General features: G+C 42.1%; 1 protein-coding gene and 1 pseudogene across 1 annotated transcript; both read right to left on the bottom strand.

Moving 5' to 3' along the window:
- Positions 1–1372: 1372 nt before the first annotated feature.
- LOC119922161 lies at positions 1373–4911 on the bottom strand (annotated as a pseudogene).
- A 2521-nt stretch (positions 4912–7432) lies between these two features.
- Positions 7433–13843, bottom strand: LOC119922160 (olfactory receptor 4P4-like). The gene is made up of 4 exons (XM_038742155.1): positions 13358–13843; positions 13107–13178; positions 7706–7831; positions 7433–7492 (listed from the first exon to the last, which is right to left on the bottom strand). The coding sequence occupies exons 1-4, from the start codon at positions 13841–13843 to the stop codon at positions 7433–7435; spliced, it is 744 nt and encodes a 247-aa protein (XP_038598083.1).
- Between the last annotated feature and the right edge of the window lie 4891 nt (positions 13844–18734).

The raw sequence follows: 18734 nt of genomic DNA, 5'->3' as shown, positions 1-18734 counted from the left end.
AAGCTAGCCCCTCGTGAGTCCTCCAGACCAGGGAGCTAATTGAGGATGAGCTCTCTTGGCTTGACCCTGTGTTACCATTGTGGCAACTGCAGAAATGATTCAGTCTCTAGACAAGAGAGCAGGTGCCCTAAGTGACACATTGTTCATCTGAGTGGCTACAAACTGTGATGGGAAGATCACCTTTTGGTACAGTGCCATACTAGCTTAAGGAACCCTGCAATGGCCCTCCCCAGGACAATAGAGCAGTTGCTAAAATTCCTTCGTAAACATAAAACATTTGACCTGCAGATTGTAGGGTGTGCACAGGATTTTTCTTTTATTTTTTTGAGTGCTTACTCTGTGGCAGGAACTGTATTAAACGCTGGATTAGATACAAGCTAATCTGGTTGGACACAGTCCATGTCTTTCATGGGGCTCACAATCTTAATCCTCATTTTACAGTAGAGGTAACTGAGGCCCAGAGAAGTTAAATGACTTGCCCAAGGTGCCATAGCAGACATCTTGTGGATCCAGAATTAGAACCCAGGTTCTCCTAACTTAAAGGCTGGTGCTTTATCCATTAGGCCATGCTGTTTGCTGTGACCAAAGATACTAGGGGATGCTGAAGGACATTCTAGACTGTGAGCCCATTGTGGTCAGGGATTGTCTCTGTTTGTTACTGAATTGTTCTTCCCAAGTTCTTAGTACAGTGCTCTGCACACAGTAAGTGCTCAATAAATATGATTGAATGAATTAATGTGCTATGGGAATAATAATAATAATGATAATCATAATAATGATAATAATAATGGCATTTATTAAGCACTTACTATGTGCAAAGCGCTGTTCTAAGCTCTGGGGAGGTTACAAGGTGATCAGGTTGTCTGATGGGGGGCTGGGGGCTCACAGTCTTAATCCTCATTTTACAGATGAGGTAACTGAGGCACAGAGAAGTTAAGTCACTTGCCCGAAGACACACAGCTGACAATTGGTGGAGCTGGGATTTGGACCCATGACCTCTGACTCCAAAGCCCGTGCTCTTTCCACTGACCCACGAGAAAATGTTTATTTCCCCCTATAAAACACCCTCCTGCACCACACTTTCCTGATGGCACTTTTCATCTCTGTATTTCTCAGGGTTGAACATGGGGACAATTATGATCTAAAACACAGCAAGTACTTTGTCCACCATGAAGGTGGTGGCTGGATGTACATAGATGAAGATATAGGGCTCATAGAATAAGACCACCACGGTGATGCGGGAACCACAAGTTGACAGAGCTTTGTGATGACTGTGAGGGGATCATGTTCTTAGGGAAACTGATATGACTATGTAAGAAATAAGCAACACCACAAAGGTGAGCATGGTGATCATTCCTGTGCTGGCCAATACCTAGAGGCCTACAATGTAGTTGTTGGTGAGGGTGAGTTTCAACATGGGATTCACATCACAAAAATAGAGATAGATCTGATTGGGACCACAGAAGAGCAACTGGAGGGTGAGGAGTAATTGAACCATCGAATGCACGAATGCCACAACACTGGCGAAAAGCAGCATTCCATTAAACACCCGCCAGTTCATAACGACCATATAGTACAGTGGCTTCCAAATGGCCAAGAAATGATCATAAACCTTCCACACCAGGATGAAGATCTCAACACCGCCAAAGAAGTGAGAAGCTGGGTCACAGAGTTGGGGAAGGAAATGGTCTTCCTCTCCAGATCAAGTCAGCGATGAGTTTAGGGGATATGGTGAAGGTGTAGCAGAGAGCCACAAGAGACAGGTAACTGAAGAAGGAATACATCGGCTGATTGATTAGGTGGCTGAACCGGATGGTGAGGAGAATGAGCAGATTTCCCATCATGATGACAATGTAAAGGAGCAGGAACAACTCCAAAAAGTTAACCTGCACCATAGGATTTGGGGAAAATCCCAAAAGAATAAATTCTGAAATATTGTTCAGGTTTTCCATGGTCAGCAAAGGCTCTTCCTGGAAGTTCTTACTTTGCCTTAAATGATAAAATATTGAAACATAGTCAATAATATAAAACATACATATCTTCACAGGAGCTTTCTAGTGTTCTCTCACATGAACCAAGCCTGATCGTACATTTTTACTCTTGAAGTCTGCCCTTTTATTTGTGATTTTTTAATGGGTCTCAAAGACATTGATAGGCATGGTTTTCTTCAGTCAGGTAAGCATTTTAGGAAGGAGTTTGAAGTAGAAATGAAGGAGAAGAATTTCCAAGTTCAGCAGAATTGCTTCACCTGTTCACTGAAGACACATATAAGAAGAAAAAACTGATGTCTCAAGGCTCAGGAAGGAACTGGATTCTTATCCTGGCTCTCGCACTGGATCACTCAACTTCTCTGTGCCTCAGTTGCATCAAGTATGAAATAGGGATTAAGCCCACTAGTCTCATGTAGGGCTCGGATTGTGTCCAACTTAATTAGCTTGTATCTACCCCAGTGCCCAAGTACACTGCCTGCCACATAGTAAGCGCTTAACAAATTCCATTTGATAAAAGAAAAAAAAAGAAAACCCCTAACCCTACTACCACGCATCATGATTGCAAAAATCATCTTGTAGAAAGTACACTACTGATTGTCTACCTTTCATGTGAGGGGCAAATTACCTCCACATTATAACATAAAAGTTCAACAGAGCTATCTAAACATTTTCAAGGGAATAGTCCTTAATGCTTCTCTTACTTCTACATCACGTTTCTCAAACACTGTGGATATGCACATTATTGTCTCCATCATTCTGAAAGCTACTTTTCCCAGTACTTATCTTCCATTCTAGTAGGGTTTTCATTTTATCTTATTTAATGGCAGCTACCTCCCTATTCTGAGTTTCTTTTTCTTCCGAGTACTAAATCCTCACATCATAGTTTCAATTGCAGAAGAACGTACCAATCATTCATTCATTCATTCATATTTATTGAGTGCTTATTGTGTGCAGAGCACTGTACTAAGCGCTTGGAAGTACAAATCCTCAGCATATAGAGATGGTCCCTACCCAACAACGGGCTCACAGTCGTACCACTGAGAACACTGACCCCTTTCCTTAAATGAAAAATACGATCTCAAATAAATTCATTCCATTGAGCAATACCAGGACTCCCCGACTTGCTTAAAAGACCTCAGCCTAAAGAATTAGTCCCTTAACAATGTCATGCAACAATATTAATGAACTAAGCAATGTAAAAATGATTTTTAACCATCTTTTGTAAGTACTTACTGTGTACCAGGTACTGTACTAACTGCTGGGGTAGATATAAGATAATCATCTTGGACATAGTCTAGATTCCATATGGGGCTCAGAGTCTCAATTCCCATTTTACAGATGAGGTAACTGAGGTACACAGACAGAAGGTAAGTGAATTGCCCAAGGTCACATAGCAGGTGATTGGCAGAAACAAGATTAGAACCCAAATACCCTGACTACTGAGCTCTTTCCACTAAGTAGACTACTTCCCATTTAAATCCATAAATGCTGCCCCCTCCATATCTGAATAGTTTTGAACCCCCGTTCTGTGCCTTATCTACTAACAAAGAGGGACTGCGTTAATTGTATGAGTAGATCCCACTGAGATTCCTGCTATGCACATAAGCATTTAGAAGAAACTATATCTGCTAAAACCCACATCTGCCATCATTGCACAGTGCACATCAAAGACATAACTCCCTCTCCCTAGAAGCTTACAATTAATATAACATCAACTGAAGACTGTAATTAGCTTTCCATCCCATTAAGCAGGAGTTATTCATTTTCTTGAAAATAGTTTATTTGAAATAGCATAGGATAATGGATGGCTGCATTAAGTATAGGCATTGAGGTGAAGGAAGGGATGTTTATGGTCTGATAAACAGTGAGAATTCTCTTTTCCCCTAGCCTAGGAGAAAACCTGCTTTGATTGTACAGAGAAGAGCTAGGTGGATAGAATAAGACAGATGCAAGAGGGGAAGACAGGAGATGTGGACATTCATTTCACCTGCCTGATTTTCACTCCAAATGTGGCTTCCAACACCACACCTTTCTCATGGACGTTTTCATCTCTCTGTTCCTCAGAGTGCAGATGAGGGGGTTGAACATGGGGGCGATGATGGTGTAAAACAGAGCAAACACCTTATTCTCGGGAAAGGTCTGTGCTGGCCGGAGGTAAATAAAGATGGAGGGCAAAAAAAACAATGCCACCACGGTGATGTGGGAAGCGCAGGTGGAGAGGGCTTTGTGACGTCCTTCCAAAGAGCGGTTCCTCAGACTGGCTAAAACGGTGACATAAGAGAACAACAAGACTATAAATGAGATCAATGTAACTGTCCCTGAATCGGAGAGGACTAAAATTCCTACCATGTCAGTATCTGTGCAAGCCAGTTTTAGGAGAGGGTAAACATCGCAGAAATAGTGATCGATTTTACTGGGGCCACAGAAGGGCAAAAAAAATAACAAGGACGATGAAATGGAGAAATCCTCCTCCCCAGCACACTATAACCACTATGGCACACCACTGCTTGTTCATGACAACCACATAGTGCAAGGGTTTGCAGATGGCAACATAGTGATCGTAGGCCATCCCCACAAGGATGGCCAACCCCATCTCAACCCCACCAAATAAGTGCACAGTAAAGAGCTGCATCACGCAGACCTAGAAGGAGATTATTTTCTTCTTAGACAGCAAATCTCTGACCAGTTTAGGAGTCACTGTGGAAGTGTAGCAGGGGCCCATGAGGGACAAGTGGCAGAGGAAGAAGTACATGGGCTGTTTGAGGAGGGAACTGCCTCTGACAGTGATGAGGATGATGAGATTCCCTAAGAGGATTGCGATGTAACAGGAGAGGAACAGCCCAAAGCAGAATATCTACAAATTTCTATCACTGGACAGACCTAAGAGAACAAATTCTGTGACGTTGTTCCTATTTTCCATCCTGAGAATGAGGAATATTTACCTGAAATTATTGCAAAATGAAACATCATAAATAATATTTTAAAAATTGCAGGGACCAGTGAATTATACTTATAATTGAATATCACTTACAACACTGTGTTGATGTATATGAGAACATTGCAAGAGAAATTTTATATCTTTTCTGGATATACATCCCTTTCATTTCTAGTGAGGTGATAAATATATTTTTTTATTAATTAAGTGCTCACCACGTGCCAGGCATTATGTTAAGTACCAGACCACAGACTAATTGGTTAGGAAACAGTCCTTCCTCCATATAGGGCTCACAATCTAAGAAGTAGGGAGAGGGAAAATTTTATCCCCATTTTGCAATGGAGAAAAATGAGGCACAAGAGAAGCAGCCTGGCCTAAATGAAAGAGCACAGGCCAGCGAGACACAAGATTTGGGTTCTAATTCCAGCTCTCCTCCTGTATGCTGTGTGACCTTGACGACCTCATTTAATGTCTCTGTGCCTCAGTTTCCCCATCTGTAAAATGGGGATCAAATTCTACCTCCATCCTAGTTAGACTCAGTGCCCCCATTTTTTATGTTATTTATTAAGTGCTTACTATGTGCCAGGCACTGTTATAAGCGCTAGGATATGTACAAGCTAATCAGGTTGGAGAGGGTCTGTGTCCTACATGTTGACATGCTGAAGCAGCCTGGCTTAGTGGAAAGAGGCCGGGGTTGGGAGTCAGATGAGTCAGAGGTCGTGTGTTCTAATCTGGGCTCCACCACTTGTCAGCTGTGTGACTTTGGACAAGTCACCTAACTTCTCTGTGTCTCAGTTACCTCATCTGTAAAATGAGGATTAAGACTGTGAGCCACACATGGTACAACCTGACTACTTAATATCTGCCCCAATATTTGCAACAGTGCTTGGCACATAATAAGTGCTTAACAAATGCTATTATTATTATTATTATGTTGTTGTTGTTATTTGTCCAAGGTCAAGCAGCAGACAAGTGGCGGAGCCACGATTAGAACGCTGGTCCTTCTGACTCCCAGGCCCATGCTTTATCTACTAGGTCACACCGTTTGTTTGCACTGATTATCTTTTATCTATCTTAAAATTTAGTACAGTGCTTAGCACATAGGACTAAACAAACACCATAATAAAAATAATAACAGAAATAATTATTCTGAATTTATTCCTGTGTATAACAGCACAATTGCTTAAATATACCATAACTACTATAAAACAAGCAATCAATCCTATTTATTGAACTCTTACTATGTGCAGAACACTCTACTAAGCGCATTGGAAAGTACAATACACACATTTTCTGCCCAATTAACATCATTATTAAGATGTTGAATGGCTTGTCCAATATCAACCAGCAGTCCAGGAGCAGAGCAGGAACTAATAATAAGGATAATAATAAAAATAATAATTACAGTACTTGTTAAGCACTTACTATGTGCCAAGTACTGTTCTAAGCTCTGGGTAAATATAAGTTAATGAGGTTAGACATAGTCTCTGTCTCACATGGGGTTTGCATTCTTAATCCCCATTTTACAGATGAGGTATCTGAGGTACAGAGAATTGAAGTGACTTGCTCAAGGTCACACAGCAGCTAGGTGTTGGAGGTGGGATTAGAACCCAGGTCCTTCTAACTCCCAGGCATGTGCTCTATCCACTAGGCCATGCTGCTACCCATATTCTGGTCTCTCAATCCCAGTCGTATCATCTTTCTACTGGGCAATAGTGCCCAGCAATGAATATATTCCTCTAGAGATCATATCTATTGCATTAGGATGTTTCAGAATGCAAACAATCTGATTTCCTGTTTCTAATAAATCACACTCTCCTTTGAATCCACACCTTATGGTGGCAGTAGGGTTTGTATATGCTGATGAATCTTAGAGTTTAGAGCTAGAGAGTTATTCTCTCATCGAGGTTACCCATAATGGAAAGGTCTAAACCAAAGCATCAGACAAAGTTGATTCACCTGTGCTGGGCAGCAGCAGCATGGGAAAGAAGAAAATTCATTCATATTTATTCTTTAATTCAAATGTATTTATTGAGCGCTTACTGTGTGCAAAACAGTGTACTAAGCACTTGGGAAGTGCAAATCGTCAACATCTAGAGATGGTCCCTACCCAACAACGGGCTCACAATAGAAAAGAACTTCCATATTTCTGACCAAGAAAACGCTATTGACTACAAACCAGAACAAGTACAGAAGAAAATGGGATGTTCTGGAGAAGATATATTCAAGGAGTGACCATGGGTGAGAAATGACTCAAAGGCATTCGTCAACAACAATAAAGCACATCAGTCAAGGGATTCCTTAAAGGACCACCTGATTGGAACTACGAAATCACATGAGGGGGTCTATTCAGATATTTTCTAAACAGTCCTGGAGATCTGCGAAAAGAGAAACGGTGGGCTAAAAAAATGAATTTTATCTGTCTCACAATGTTTCAGAATTAAAATTATGACTTTGTTGAAGACCAAAATTCACAATCCTAGCTCAATTTTCCAAGGAGAGTCAGCTAATTCGATTCTAGGTACTTGCAATCTGGATTCTTCTTTATATTAAAATGACTAGGGACCTGCACAGGAAAAGTCCATGAATCAAAGAATGAGAACTGAGAAATTAAGAGAAAACTCTGTTGTTGCTTTTTGAAAAAAGAACCTTACCCCTTTGTTAGTCTTCCCACTATGATGCATTTATGTGTGTGTGGATCTTTATATCCAGTCATGAGAAGCAAAAGGCTTTTCAGAGCTGCATCAGGACAGAACTCAAGTCTCAGTGGAAGTCCAACCTTCACATTGGATGGAGGTAGTTTCCTAAACACGGAGTTTCTGAATCTTGAGTCATCTTTGGTTTCCTGAGAGTCAAATTTCTTTCCTTGGGGCTGCCTGAAACGTGCAACCCCACCAACCTGTATCTGAGCTCAGAGGGGGAAAAAAAAGAAAGACAGTTACAAAGCTTTCCCCCTCGACCAAGCAAATGCTTGGTGCAGAGCTATCTTCAGGGAAAAAAAAAACTTTGCCTCGAAGACCCAGCTGTTAAACCAAAACATTTTAGAGGTCCAGGGACTCTGCCAGCTCCTCAAATCCCTGAAGATCTACCTTATCAAAGGTGGTGGTCGAACGTTTCTTCATCATGTTGAAAACAGGTTTGAATATAGCTTAGTAGGGACTGCTATCAATTTATAACTTTGCCCATATTTTCGATTATAATTTAATCATTTGCTGATTATTTTCATCTTCCCAGATTATACCCTCTCAACTACCTAGTCAGTTCATTTGCACTCATAGCCAGCCATACAACTTAGATACTATTAAAGAACTTAATGATTCATTTAACCATCTTTCAATATTCTTTTTTCATCCAATTGGAAATTATTCTGTACCTCTCACTGCCAATAGATTGTAAGTTTCCTTAGGCCAAGGATCATGTCTTTCATCTTTATTATACTCCCTCAAGGGCTTAAGTTTGTGTTCTGCATACAGTCAATACTCAGTAAATACTATGAACCATGTACAGAAAGCATACAATAACCCTAATGGTCACCATAAAGGATAAATGATCATTCACCTTTAAATTTCAAACTATTTCATTCTACTAGTTGGCAACAGAATTATGCAGATATGAAAATATTTAAGAAACTCATAAATCACATAGCTAAGGTGTCTTGTTTAAAGAGAAGCTGGTAAAAAATGTCATTTGGAAATAATGATAATGATGGCATTTGTTAAGCACTTATTATGTGCATAGCACTGTTCTAAACACTGGAGCACTGTTCTAAGCACTGGGATACATCATCCATGTATATTGAAACTCAGGTTTACCTATTTCTAAATCAGGAAGAACTCTTTCCAAGTGGTCTTTAATTTTTTTTCCGACTCAAAGAATCAACTTGAAATTTACTCATAGAGTTTGTGTCTCCCTCCAGAGTACAATCCACCCCAGCATGTGGAACAAAGATCAGGTCATAAACACACAGACCAGCTGTGAGTGGAGAAGGTCTCCTCCAAGAGGCCTTCCCTGAATAAGCTCTCTCTTCATTTACCTTCCCTCCCCTCCCCTCTTCAATGACTCTGTACTTGGCTGTGTACTTCTTAAGAACTTTGGTTTTCTCCCCAGACCACATCATTTATAGTACATCTCCTTATGCTCGAATATTTCCCCAGCTGTAATTTTTTTTAATCCCTATCTCCCCCTGCAAACGGTCAGCTCACTGTGGGCATGGGTAATGTCTACTAATTCTGTCATATTGCACTTTCCCAAGTGTTTAGTAAAGTGCTCCAATCACTTAGTACAGTGGTTTGCACACAGTAAATGTTCAATAAATATGACTGAATGAAGCCCATTGTGGGCAGGGATTGTCTCTATTGTTGTAGTGTACTTTCCAAGTGCTTAGTACAGTGCTCTTTACACAGTGAACGCTCAATAAATACAATTGAATGATGTGAAATGTTTCACACATGGTAAGTGCTCAATAAACACAATTGATTGATTTATTGATTAACATCGTCCCCTCCTGAGATCAAGTATTGTGGTACTTTTACCTAGCAATGTTTTCCCAAGGGAATACTAATAACCATTATGGTACTTGTTAATTGCTGTCTATGTGCCAAACACTGTTCTAAGAGCTGGGGTAGAAATAATTTAATCTGGTTGGACACAGTCCCTGTCCCACACAGGACTCACACTTTTATTTCCATTTGACAGATGATGTCACTGAGGCACGCAGAAGTGAAGGGACTTGCCCAGGATCACACAACAGACAGGTAGCAGTGCTGGGATTAAAACCCAGATCCTTCTGACTCCCACGCCCATGTTCTATCCACTAAACCATGCTACAGGTCTCAGGTCTCCTCCAGGTCTCAGAGGGAACCAAAGACTTCTCTCATACCCTCCTATATTCCTGTTCCTTTTTTAAAGGTTCTCTATATTCATTCATTCAATCGTATTTATTGGGCACTTACTGTTTGCAGAGCACTGTACTAAGCTCTTGGGAAGTACGAGTTGGCAACATATAGAGATGGTCCCTACCCAACAGCGGGCTCACAATCTAGAAGTCTATAGTTACTGAAGGTCTAAGAGAAGTAATAGTTGGAAAGCAAGCAGAAGCAGCTTGGCTCAGTGGAAAGAACCCGTGCTTTGGAGTCAGAGGTCATGGGTTCGAATCCTGCCTCCATCACATGTCTGCTGTGTGACCTTGGGCAAGTCACTTGACTTCTCTGAGCTTCAGTTACCTCATCTGGAAAATGGGGATTGACTGTGAGCCCCACGTAGGACAACCTGATGACCTTGTATCCTCCCCCCAGCGCTTAGAACAGTGCCTTGCACATAGTAAGCACATAACAAAAGCCATTATTATTATTAAAGGTGACATTTGTAAAGTGCTCACTATGTGCCAAACATTGTATTTGGGAACAGAGTAGATAGAAAACACCAGCTCAGACACAATCCCTGTCCCTCGTAGGACTCACAGTCTAAGTAGGAAGGAGAACAGGTATTGAATCCACATTTTATGGACAAGGAAACTGAAACACATAGAAGTTAAGAGACGTGCCCAAGGTCACACGGCAAGCAAGTGATCTTCATTATTTTTTATTATTATGGTGCTTACTATATGGATACAAGCTGCTTCCTTAAGGGACGCCAGGGTTGTCATTTTATTCCAATTCTCTCTTGGGATCTTAATACAACTTGAAATCTAGGCCAAATTCCAACCAGAGCCCTAGTTTGGGTAATAGTCCTAACTCTTGTGGCATGCCCCAGTGGATATAACATGGACCTGGGAATCAGAAGGAACTGGATTCTTATCCTGGCTCTGCCACTGGATGTATGTGGTCTTGAGCAAGTCACTCAACTTCTCTGTGCCTCAGTTACATCACCTGTAATATGGTGATTAAGCCTGTTAGTTCCATGTGGGACACGGAATGTGTCCAACTTGATTAGCTTGTATCTACCCCAGTGCTTAAGTATGGTGTCTGACACATAGTAAGCGCTTAACAAATACCATTAGAAAAAAGAAAAAAGGAAGAAAAACTCTGACCCTACTACCACGTATCATGATTGCAAAAATCATCTTGTAGACAGTACACTACTGATTGTCTACCTGCCAATTGAAGGGCAAATTACCTTCACATTACAACATAAAACCGCAACAAAGATATCTGAACATTCTCATGGGGATCATTCCTTAATTGCTCCTCTTACTTCTACATCATATTTTTCAAACTCCATGGATATGCACATCGTTGTCTCCATCATTCTGAAACCTACTTTTCCCAGTATTTATCTTCCATTCTAGTAGTTATTCCATTTTATCTTATTTAGCAGCAGCTATCTCCCTATTCTGAGTTTCTTTTTCTTTCGAGTGCTAAATCCTCACATCATATTTTCAATTTCAGAAGAACGTACCATTCATTCATTCATTCAATCATATTTATTGAGCGCTTACTGTGTGCAGAGAACTGTACTAAGCTCTTGGGAAGTGCAAATCGTCAAAATGTAGTACATATAGAGACGGTCCCTATCCAACATCGGGCTCACAGTTGTACCACTGAGAACACTGCCCCCTTTCCTTAAATGAAAAATATGGTCTCGAATCCCTTCCATTGAGCAATTCCAGGACTCCCCAAATTGTTTAAAAGACCTCAGCCTCATGAATTAGTCTCTTAGCAATGTTAGGCAACAATATTAATGAACTAAGCAATGTAAAGATGATTTTTAATCATCTTCTTTAAGTGCTTACTGTGCACCAGGTACTGTACTATCTGCTGGGGTAGATATAAGATAATCATTTTGGACATAGTCTAAACTCCAATTGGGGTTCAGAGTCTCAATTTCCATTTTACAGATGAGGTAACTGAGGCACACAGACAGACGTTAAGTGAATTGCCCAAGGTCACACAGCAGGTGCATGGCAAAAACAGGATTAGAACCCAAATGCTCTACTAGTCTTGTGCTCTTTCCACTAAGCAGACTCCTTCCCCTTTAAAACCATAATTGCTGCCCCCTCCATCTGAAATGAGTATTCAACCCCCGTTCTGTGCCTTATCTACTAGCAAGGAGGGAATGAGACAACTGTATTCATTCGTTCATTCAATCACATTTATTGAGCGCTTACTGTGTGCAGAGCACTGTACTATGCGCTTGGGAAGTACATGTTGGCAACATATAGAGACGGTCCCTACCCAACAACGGGCTCACAGTCTAGAAGGGGGAGACAGACAACAAAGCAAAACATGTTGACAAGTGTCAAAATCGTCAGAACAAATAGAATTAAAGCTATATGCACATCATTAACAAAATAATTAGAATAATAAATATGTGCAAGTAAAATAGAGTAATAAATCTGTATAAACATATATATATATGAGCAGAACTCACTGAGAACCCTGCTTTGCACATTAGCACTTAATAGATACTATATATGCTAAAACCCACATTTGCCATAGCTGCACAGCACACATCAAAGATGTAACTCTCTCTCCCAAGAAGCTTCCAATTAATTTTTACTTTAACTGAAGCCTGCAATTAGCTTTCCATCCCATTAAGCAGTAGTTATTCATTTTTTTGAAAATATTTTATTTGAAATGGCATAGGATAATGGATGGCTGTAATAAATATAAGCATTGAGGTGGAGGAAGGGATTCATTCATTCATTCAATTGTACTTATTTCAGTGCTTGGAAAATACCAATCGGCAACAGATAGAGACAATCCCTTCCAAACAACAGGCTCACAGACAGACAGGTGACAGACAACAAAACAAAACAAGTAGACAGACATCAATAGCATCAAAATAGATGAATAGAATTATAGATATATACACATCATTGATAAAATAGAGTTATAAATATGCACAAATATACACAAGTGCTGTGGGACAGGGAAGAGGGTAGAGCAGAGGGAGGAAGTAGGGGTGAAGTAGAAAGGAGTAGCAGAGGAAAAGGAGAGCTCAGTCTGGGAAAGCCTCCATCAGTAGGGCTTTGAAGAGGGGAAGGGAGCTAGTTTGGCAATGTGAGGAAGGAAGGCATTCCAGGCCTTCCAAGCTGTATTAAATATAGGTATTGAGTTGGAAGAATGGTTGTTTACAGTCCGATAAACAGTAAGAACTCTCATTTCCCCTAGCCTAGGAGAAAACCTGTTTTGATTCCAAATGCAGGAGGGGAAGAAAGGAGATGTGGGCATTCATTTCACCTGCCTGATTTTCCCTCCAAATGCGGCTTCCAACACCACACTTTTCTCATGGCTGTTTTCATCTCTCTGTTCCTAAGAGTATAGATGAGAAGGTTGAATGTGTGGGTGATGATGCTGTAAAACAGAGTAAACACCTTAACCTCGTGGAATGCCTGGGCTGACTGGAGGTAAATGAAGATGGAGGGCAAGAAAAACAATGCCACCACGGTGATGTGGGAAGCTCAGGTGGAGAGGGCTTTGTGACGTCCTACCAGTGAATGGGTCCTCAGATTGGCTAAAGCAATGACGTAAGAGAAGACAAGGACTGCAAAAGTAACCATCATAATTGCCCCCGTGTTGGTGAAGACTAAAAATCCAGTCACATTAGTATCTGAGCAAGCCAGTTTCAGGAGAGGGCAAATGTCAAAGAAATAGTGACCGATCTTATTAAGACCGCAGAAGGACAAAAAAATGACAAGGAACCACTGGACCATGGAATAGAGAAATGCTACTCCCCAGCACACTGCAACCATTGTGGCACACCGCTGCTTGTTCATGACAATCACATAATGCAAGGGTTTGCAGATGGCAACATAGCAATCGTAGGCCATCTCCACAAGGATTAAGATCTCAACCCCACCAAATAAGTGCATAGTGAAGAGCTGAATCATGCAGTCACGGAAGGAAATGGGTTTCTTCTCAGACAGCAAATCTTTGACCAGACTGGGAGTAACTGTGGAAGTGTAGCAGAGGTCCATGAGGAACAGGTGGCAGAGGAAGAAATACATGGGCTGGCTGCTTGATAAGAGAACTGTATCTGATGTTGATGAGGATGAGACCCCCTTCTTCTCAACACGCTATCTGACCTTGGCTTCACAGACTCCGTCCTCTCCTGGTTCTCCTCTTACCCCTCCAGTCGTTCTTTCTCGGTCTCTTTTGCAGGCTCCTCCTCCCCCTCCCATTCTCTCACTGTGGGGGTTCCCCAAGGTTCAGTGCTTGGTCCCCTTCTGTTCTCGATCTACACGCACTCCCTTGTTGACCTCATTTGCTCCCACGGCTTCAACTATCATCTCTACGCTGATGACACCCAGATCTACATCTCTGCCCCTGCTCTCTCCCCCTCTCTCCAGGATCGCATCTCCTCCTGCCTTCAGAACATCTCCATTTGGATGTCTGCCCGCCATCTAAAGCTCAACATGTCGAAGACTGAACTCCTTGTCTTCCCTCCCAAACCTTGCCCTCTCCCTGACTTTCCCATCTCTGTTGACAGCACTACCATCCTTCCCGTCTCACAAGCCCGCAACCTTGGTGTCATCCTCGACTCCGCTCTCTCATTCACCCCTCACATCCAAGCCGTGACCAAAACCTGCCAGTCTCAGCTCCGCAACATTGCCAAGATCCGCCCTTTCCTCTCCATCCCAACCGCTACCCTGCTCATTCAAGCTCTCATCCTATCCCGTCTGGACTACTGCATCAGCCTTCTCTCTGATCTCCCATCCTCGTGTCTCTCTCCACTTCAATCCATACTTCATGCTGCTGCCCGGATTATCTTTGTCCAGAAACGCTCTGGGCATATCACTCAAAAATCTCCAGTGGCTACCAATCAATCTGCGCATCAGGCAGAAACTCCTCACCCTGGGCTTCAAGGCTCTCCATCACCTCGTCCCCTCCTACCTCACCTCCCTTCTCTCCTTCTACAGCCCAGTCCACACCCTCTGCTCCTCCACCGCTGATCTCCTCACCGTACCTCGCTCTCGCCTGTCCCGCCATCGACCCCCGGCCCACATCATCCCCCAGGCCTGGAATGCCCTCCCTCTGCCCATCTGCCAAGCTAGCTTTCTTCCTCCCTTCAAGGCCCTGCTGAGAGCTCACCTCCTCCAGGAGGCCTTCCCAGACTGAGCCCCTTCCTTCCTCTCCCCCTCGTCCCCCTCTCCATCCCCCCATCTTACCTCCTTCCCTTCCCCACAGCTCCTGTATATATGTATATATGTTTGTACATATTTTTACTCTATTTATTTATTTATTTATTTTATTTGTACATATCTATTCTATTTATTTATTTTTTTTGTTAGTATGTTTGGTTTTGTTCTCTGTCTCCCCCTTTTAGACTGTGAGTCCACTGTCACTGTTGGGTAGGGACTGTCTCTATATGTTGTCAATTTGTACTTCCCAAGCGCTTAGTACAGTGTTCTGCACATAGTAAGCGCTCAATAAATACGATTGATGATGATGATGATGATGATGATGAGGGAATTCTCCAAGATGATTGTAATGTAACAGGAGAGTAACAGCCTAAAGCAGAATATTTGCAAATTTCTGTCACTGGACAGTCAAAGCTTGCTCCACTTGTACCAGTGCACTTGAGTCTATACTGGTTAAAGCACAAAAATATCCCAACCCCACAGGATTCATGTCAATGTCCTTATATTTTACCTGTTTCTCTATATGATGTTTTCTTGGTTTTTGTTTGTTTTCAATTCTTTTCTATCCTTCTAGATTTTATGCTCTGTGAACAAGCATCATATCTATCTACTGGGTTTCACTGTACACTTCCAAGCACTTAATGCAGTGCCTTGCACATGGTAGGTAATCAATTCATTCATTCAGTCAGTCATATTTATTGAGAATTTACTGTATGCAGAGGACTGTACTAAACGCTTGGGAGAGTACAATGTAACAATAAACAGCCACATTCCAGGCCATTCAATTGACTGCCTGACTGAGGGTGAACAAAGATGCCTTCAAGCAGAGTCTTGCTCAGGGCCTGCACCACTCTGTCGGGCTCTCCTCAGTTCTGATAAGTCCACTCCTACCCAGTTCCCTTCAGCCCCAACCTGTCCAGTCTGGCCCTACTCAGGTCTCTTTAAGCTCTCTTCAGTCCAGCTATATGTGCACCGACACACTGAGCTCCATCTCTTCAGGGTGCCACCCTGCACTACTTAGCAGAAGCCAGGTTAAAGGCTATAGCCCAATTCTCTCCTAGGATCTAAACCTAATTTGAAATCTAGCCCAAATTCCAACCAGAGCCCTAGTTCGAGTCATGGTCTTAACTCTTGCTATGTGGTCTAGTGGACAGAACACAGGCCCCACTCCAGTCCATACTTTACTCTGCTGCCCAGATCATTTTTCTACAAAAAACATTCTGGACATTCATTTAATCATATTTATTGAGCACTTACTATGTGCAGAGCACTGTACTAAGTGCTTGGGAAGTACAAATTGGCAACATGAAGATGTTTCCCCACTCCTCAAAGAACTCCAGGGGTTGCCCATTCACCTCTTCAACAAACAAAAACTTCTCACCATTGACTTTAAAACCCTCAATCACCTTGACCCCTCCTACCTCACCTCACTACTCCCCTACTACAACCCAGCCTGCACCCTTCACTCCACTAATGCTAACCTTCTCACTATATCTCGATCTCGTCTATCTCACTGCTTATCCCTCAGCCAACTGCTGCCTCTGGCCTGGAACGCCCTCCTTCCTCAAATCCAACAGACAATTACTCTCTGTCTCTTCAAAACCTTATTGAAGGCACATCTCCTCCAAGAGGTCTTCCCTGACTAAGCCCCCCTTTCCCCTTCCCTCATTCATTTCTGTGTGTCCCTGATTTGCTCCCTTTGTTCATTTCCCCTCCGAACTCCATAGCACTTATGTACATGTCAGTCATTTTATTTATTTATATTAATGTCTGTGTCTACCCCTTTTGACTATTAACTCAATGTGGGCAGGGAATGTGTCTGTTTATTATTGCATTGTACTCTCCCAAGCACTTAATGCAGTGCTCTGCCCACAGTAAGTGCTCAGCAAGCACGATTGAATGAATGAATGAATGAATGAATGAACTGGGAATCAGAAGGACCTTGGTTCGAATCCTGTCTCAAGCAAAAACTCCTCAATCTCAGCTTCAAGGCTCTCCATCACCTACTCCCCTCCTACCTCACCTCCCTGCTCTTCTACAGCCCAGCCCACACCCCCCGCTCCTCTGCTGTTAGCCTCCTCACTGTACCTGGTTCTCACCTGTTCCACCATCAACCCCCAGCCCACATCCTCCCCCAGGCCTGGAATGCCCTCCCTCTGCATATCTTCCAAGCTAGCTCTCTTCTTCCCTTCAATGCCCTACTGAAAGCTCACCTCCTCCAGGAGGCCTTCCCAGACTGAGGCTCCTTTTTCTTCTCCTCCTCCCCATCCCCCCCAGCCTACCTCCTTCCCCTCCCCAAAGCACCTGTATATACGTTTGTACAGATTCATTACTCTATTTATTTTACTTTTACATATTTACTATTCTATTTATTTTGTTAATGATGTGCATCTAGCTTTAATTCCATATGTTCTTACGACTTGACACCTGTCCACATGTTTTGTTTTGTTGTCTGTCTCCCCCTTCTAGACTGTGCGCCAGTTGTTGTGTAGGGACCATCTCTATATGTGGCCAACTTGTACTTCCCAAGCGCTTAGTACGTGCTTTGCACACAGTAAGCACTCAATAAATACGATTGAATGAATGAATAAATGCCACTTGTGGCTTTGTGACATTTGTGAAAACACTCAACTTCTTTGTGCCTCAATTACCTCATCTGTAAAAGGGGCAATAAGCCTGTTAGTCCCATCTGAGACACAGACTGTTTCCAACCAGATTAGCTTGTACCTACCCCAGTACTGAAGTACAGTGCCTAGCATATAGTAAGCACTTAACAAATACCATTTAAATAAAAAATACCTCTGACCCTACCACCCCTCATCATGCTTCCAAAAATCAACTTGTAGGCAGTCCACTTCTGATTGTTTACCTGCCAAGTAAGGGGAAAATTAGCTTTACATTATAACATAATACTGTAATAAAGATACCTGGACAGTCTCATGGGGATAGTTCCTTAATGTTCCTCTGACTTCTGCATCATATTGTTCAAACTCCATGGATTTTGTCTCTAGTGTTCTAAAAGCTATTTTTCCCAGTATTTATCTTCCATTCTCGAAGGTTCACAATTTTTTTTCCCACTGATCAGAAGCAATCTCCCTATTTTTAGCTTTCTTTCTTTTTCAAGTCCTAAACCCTCACAATTTCAATTGCAGAAGAAGGTACCACCTAGAACACTGCCCTCTTTCCTTAAATGAAAAACATGATCTCAAATAAATTCATTCCGTTAAGCAATTCCAGGCTTCCCCAACTCCTTTAAATGATCTCAACCTGGTGAATTATTCCCTTAGCAAAAGGTATGCAACAATAGACAGAGTGATAAGAAGGTGATTTTTTTTAATGCTATTTAAGTGTCTATTGTATGCCAAGCATAGGACTCAGAGTCTCAATTTCCATTTTACAGATGAGGTAACTAAGGCAAACAGAAAGAAGATAAGTGATTTGCCCAAGGTCAAACAGCAGGCAAATGGCAGAGCAAGATCAGAACTCAAGTTCCCTGACTCCTATACTCCTTCTCTTCCCACTAAGCAAGACTATTTCCCATTTAAAATCCTAAATGCCATTCCCCCATTTTTGAAAAGATTTTTCAAACCCCTCTCTGTGCCTCACTTCTGGCAAGGAGGTTCGAATCCTGAGAACCCTGCTTTGTATATAAGTATTTAATAGAAACTATATCTGCTAAAACCCACATCTGCCATCACTGCTCAGCACACATCAAAAATGTAACTCC

The sequence above is a fragment of the Tachyglossus aculeatus genome, unplaced genomic scaffold (assembly GCF_015852505.1).
Source record: "Tachyglossus aculeatus isolate mTacAcu1 unplaced genomic scaffold, mTacAcu1.pri SUPER_6_unloc_5, whole genome shotgun sequence".
Taxonomy (NCBI): domain Eukaryota; kingdom Metazoa; phylum Chordata; class Mammalia; order Monotremata; family Tachyglossidae; genus Tachyglossus; species Tachyglossus aculeatus.
Note: the sequence above shows the minus strand (reverse complement) of the source record. Positions and strands in the feature narration are given on the sequence as shown.

Bases quoted from the DNA above. Each gene is read 5' to 3' on its own strand.
- LOC119922160 (XM_038742155.1), bottom strand. From the start codon at position 13,843: ATGGACCTCTGCTACACTTCCACAGTTACTCCCAGTCTGGTCAAAGAT. The intron at 7,832-13,106 runs GTGAAATGAATG...CTCTGAGCTCAG, and splicing joins TTGGAGGGAAAATCAGGCAG to ATACAGGTTGGTGGGGTTGC. The intron at 7,493-7,705 runs GTTGGACTTCCA...TTTCCTGTGCAG, and splicing joins TACCTCCATCCAATGTGAAG to GTCCCTAGTCATTTTAATAT.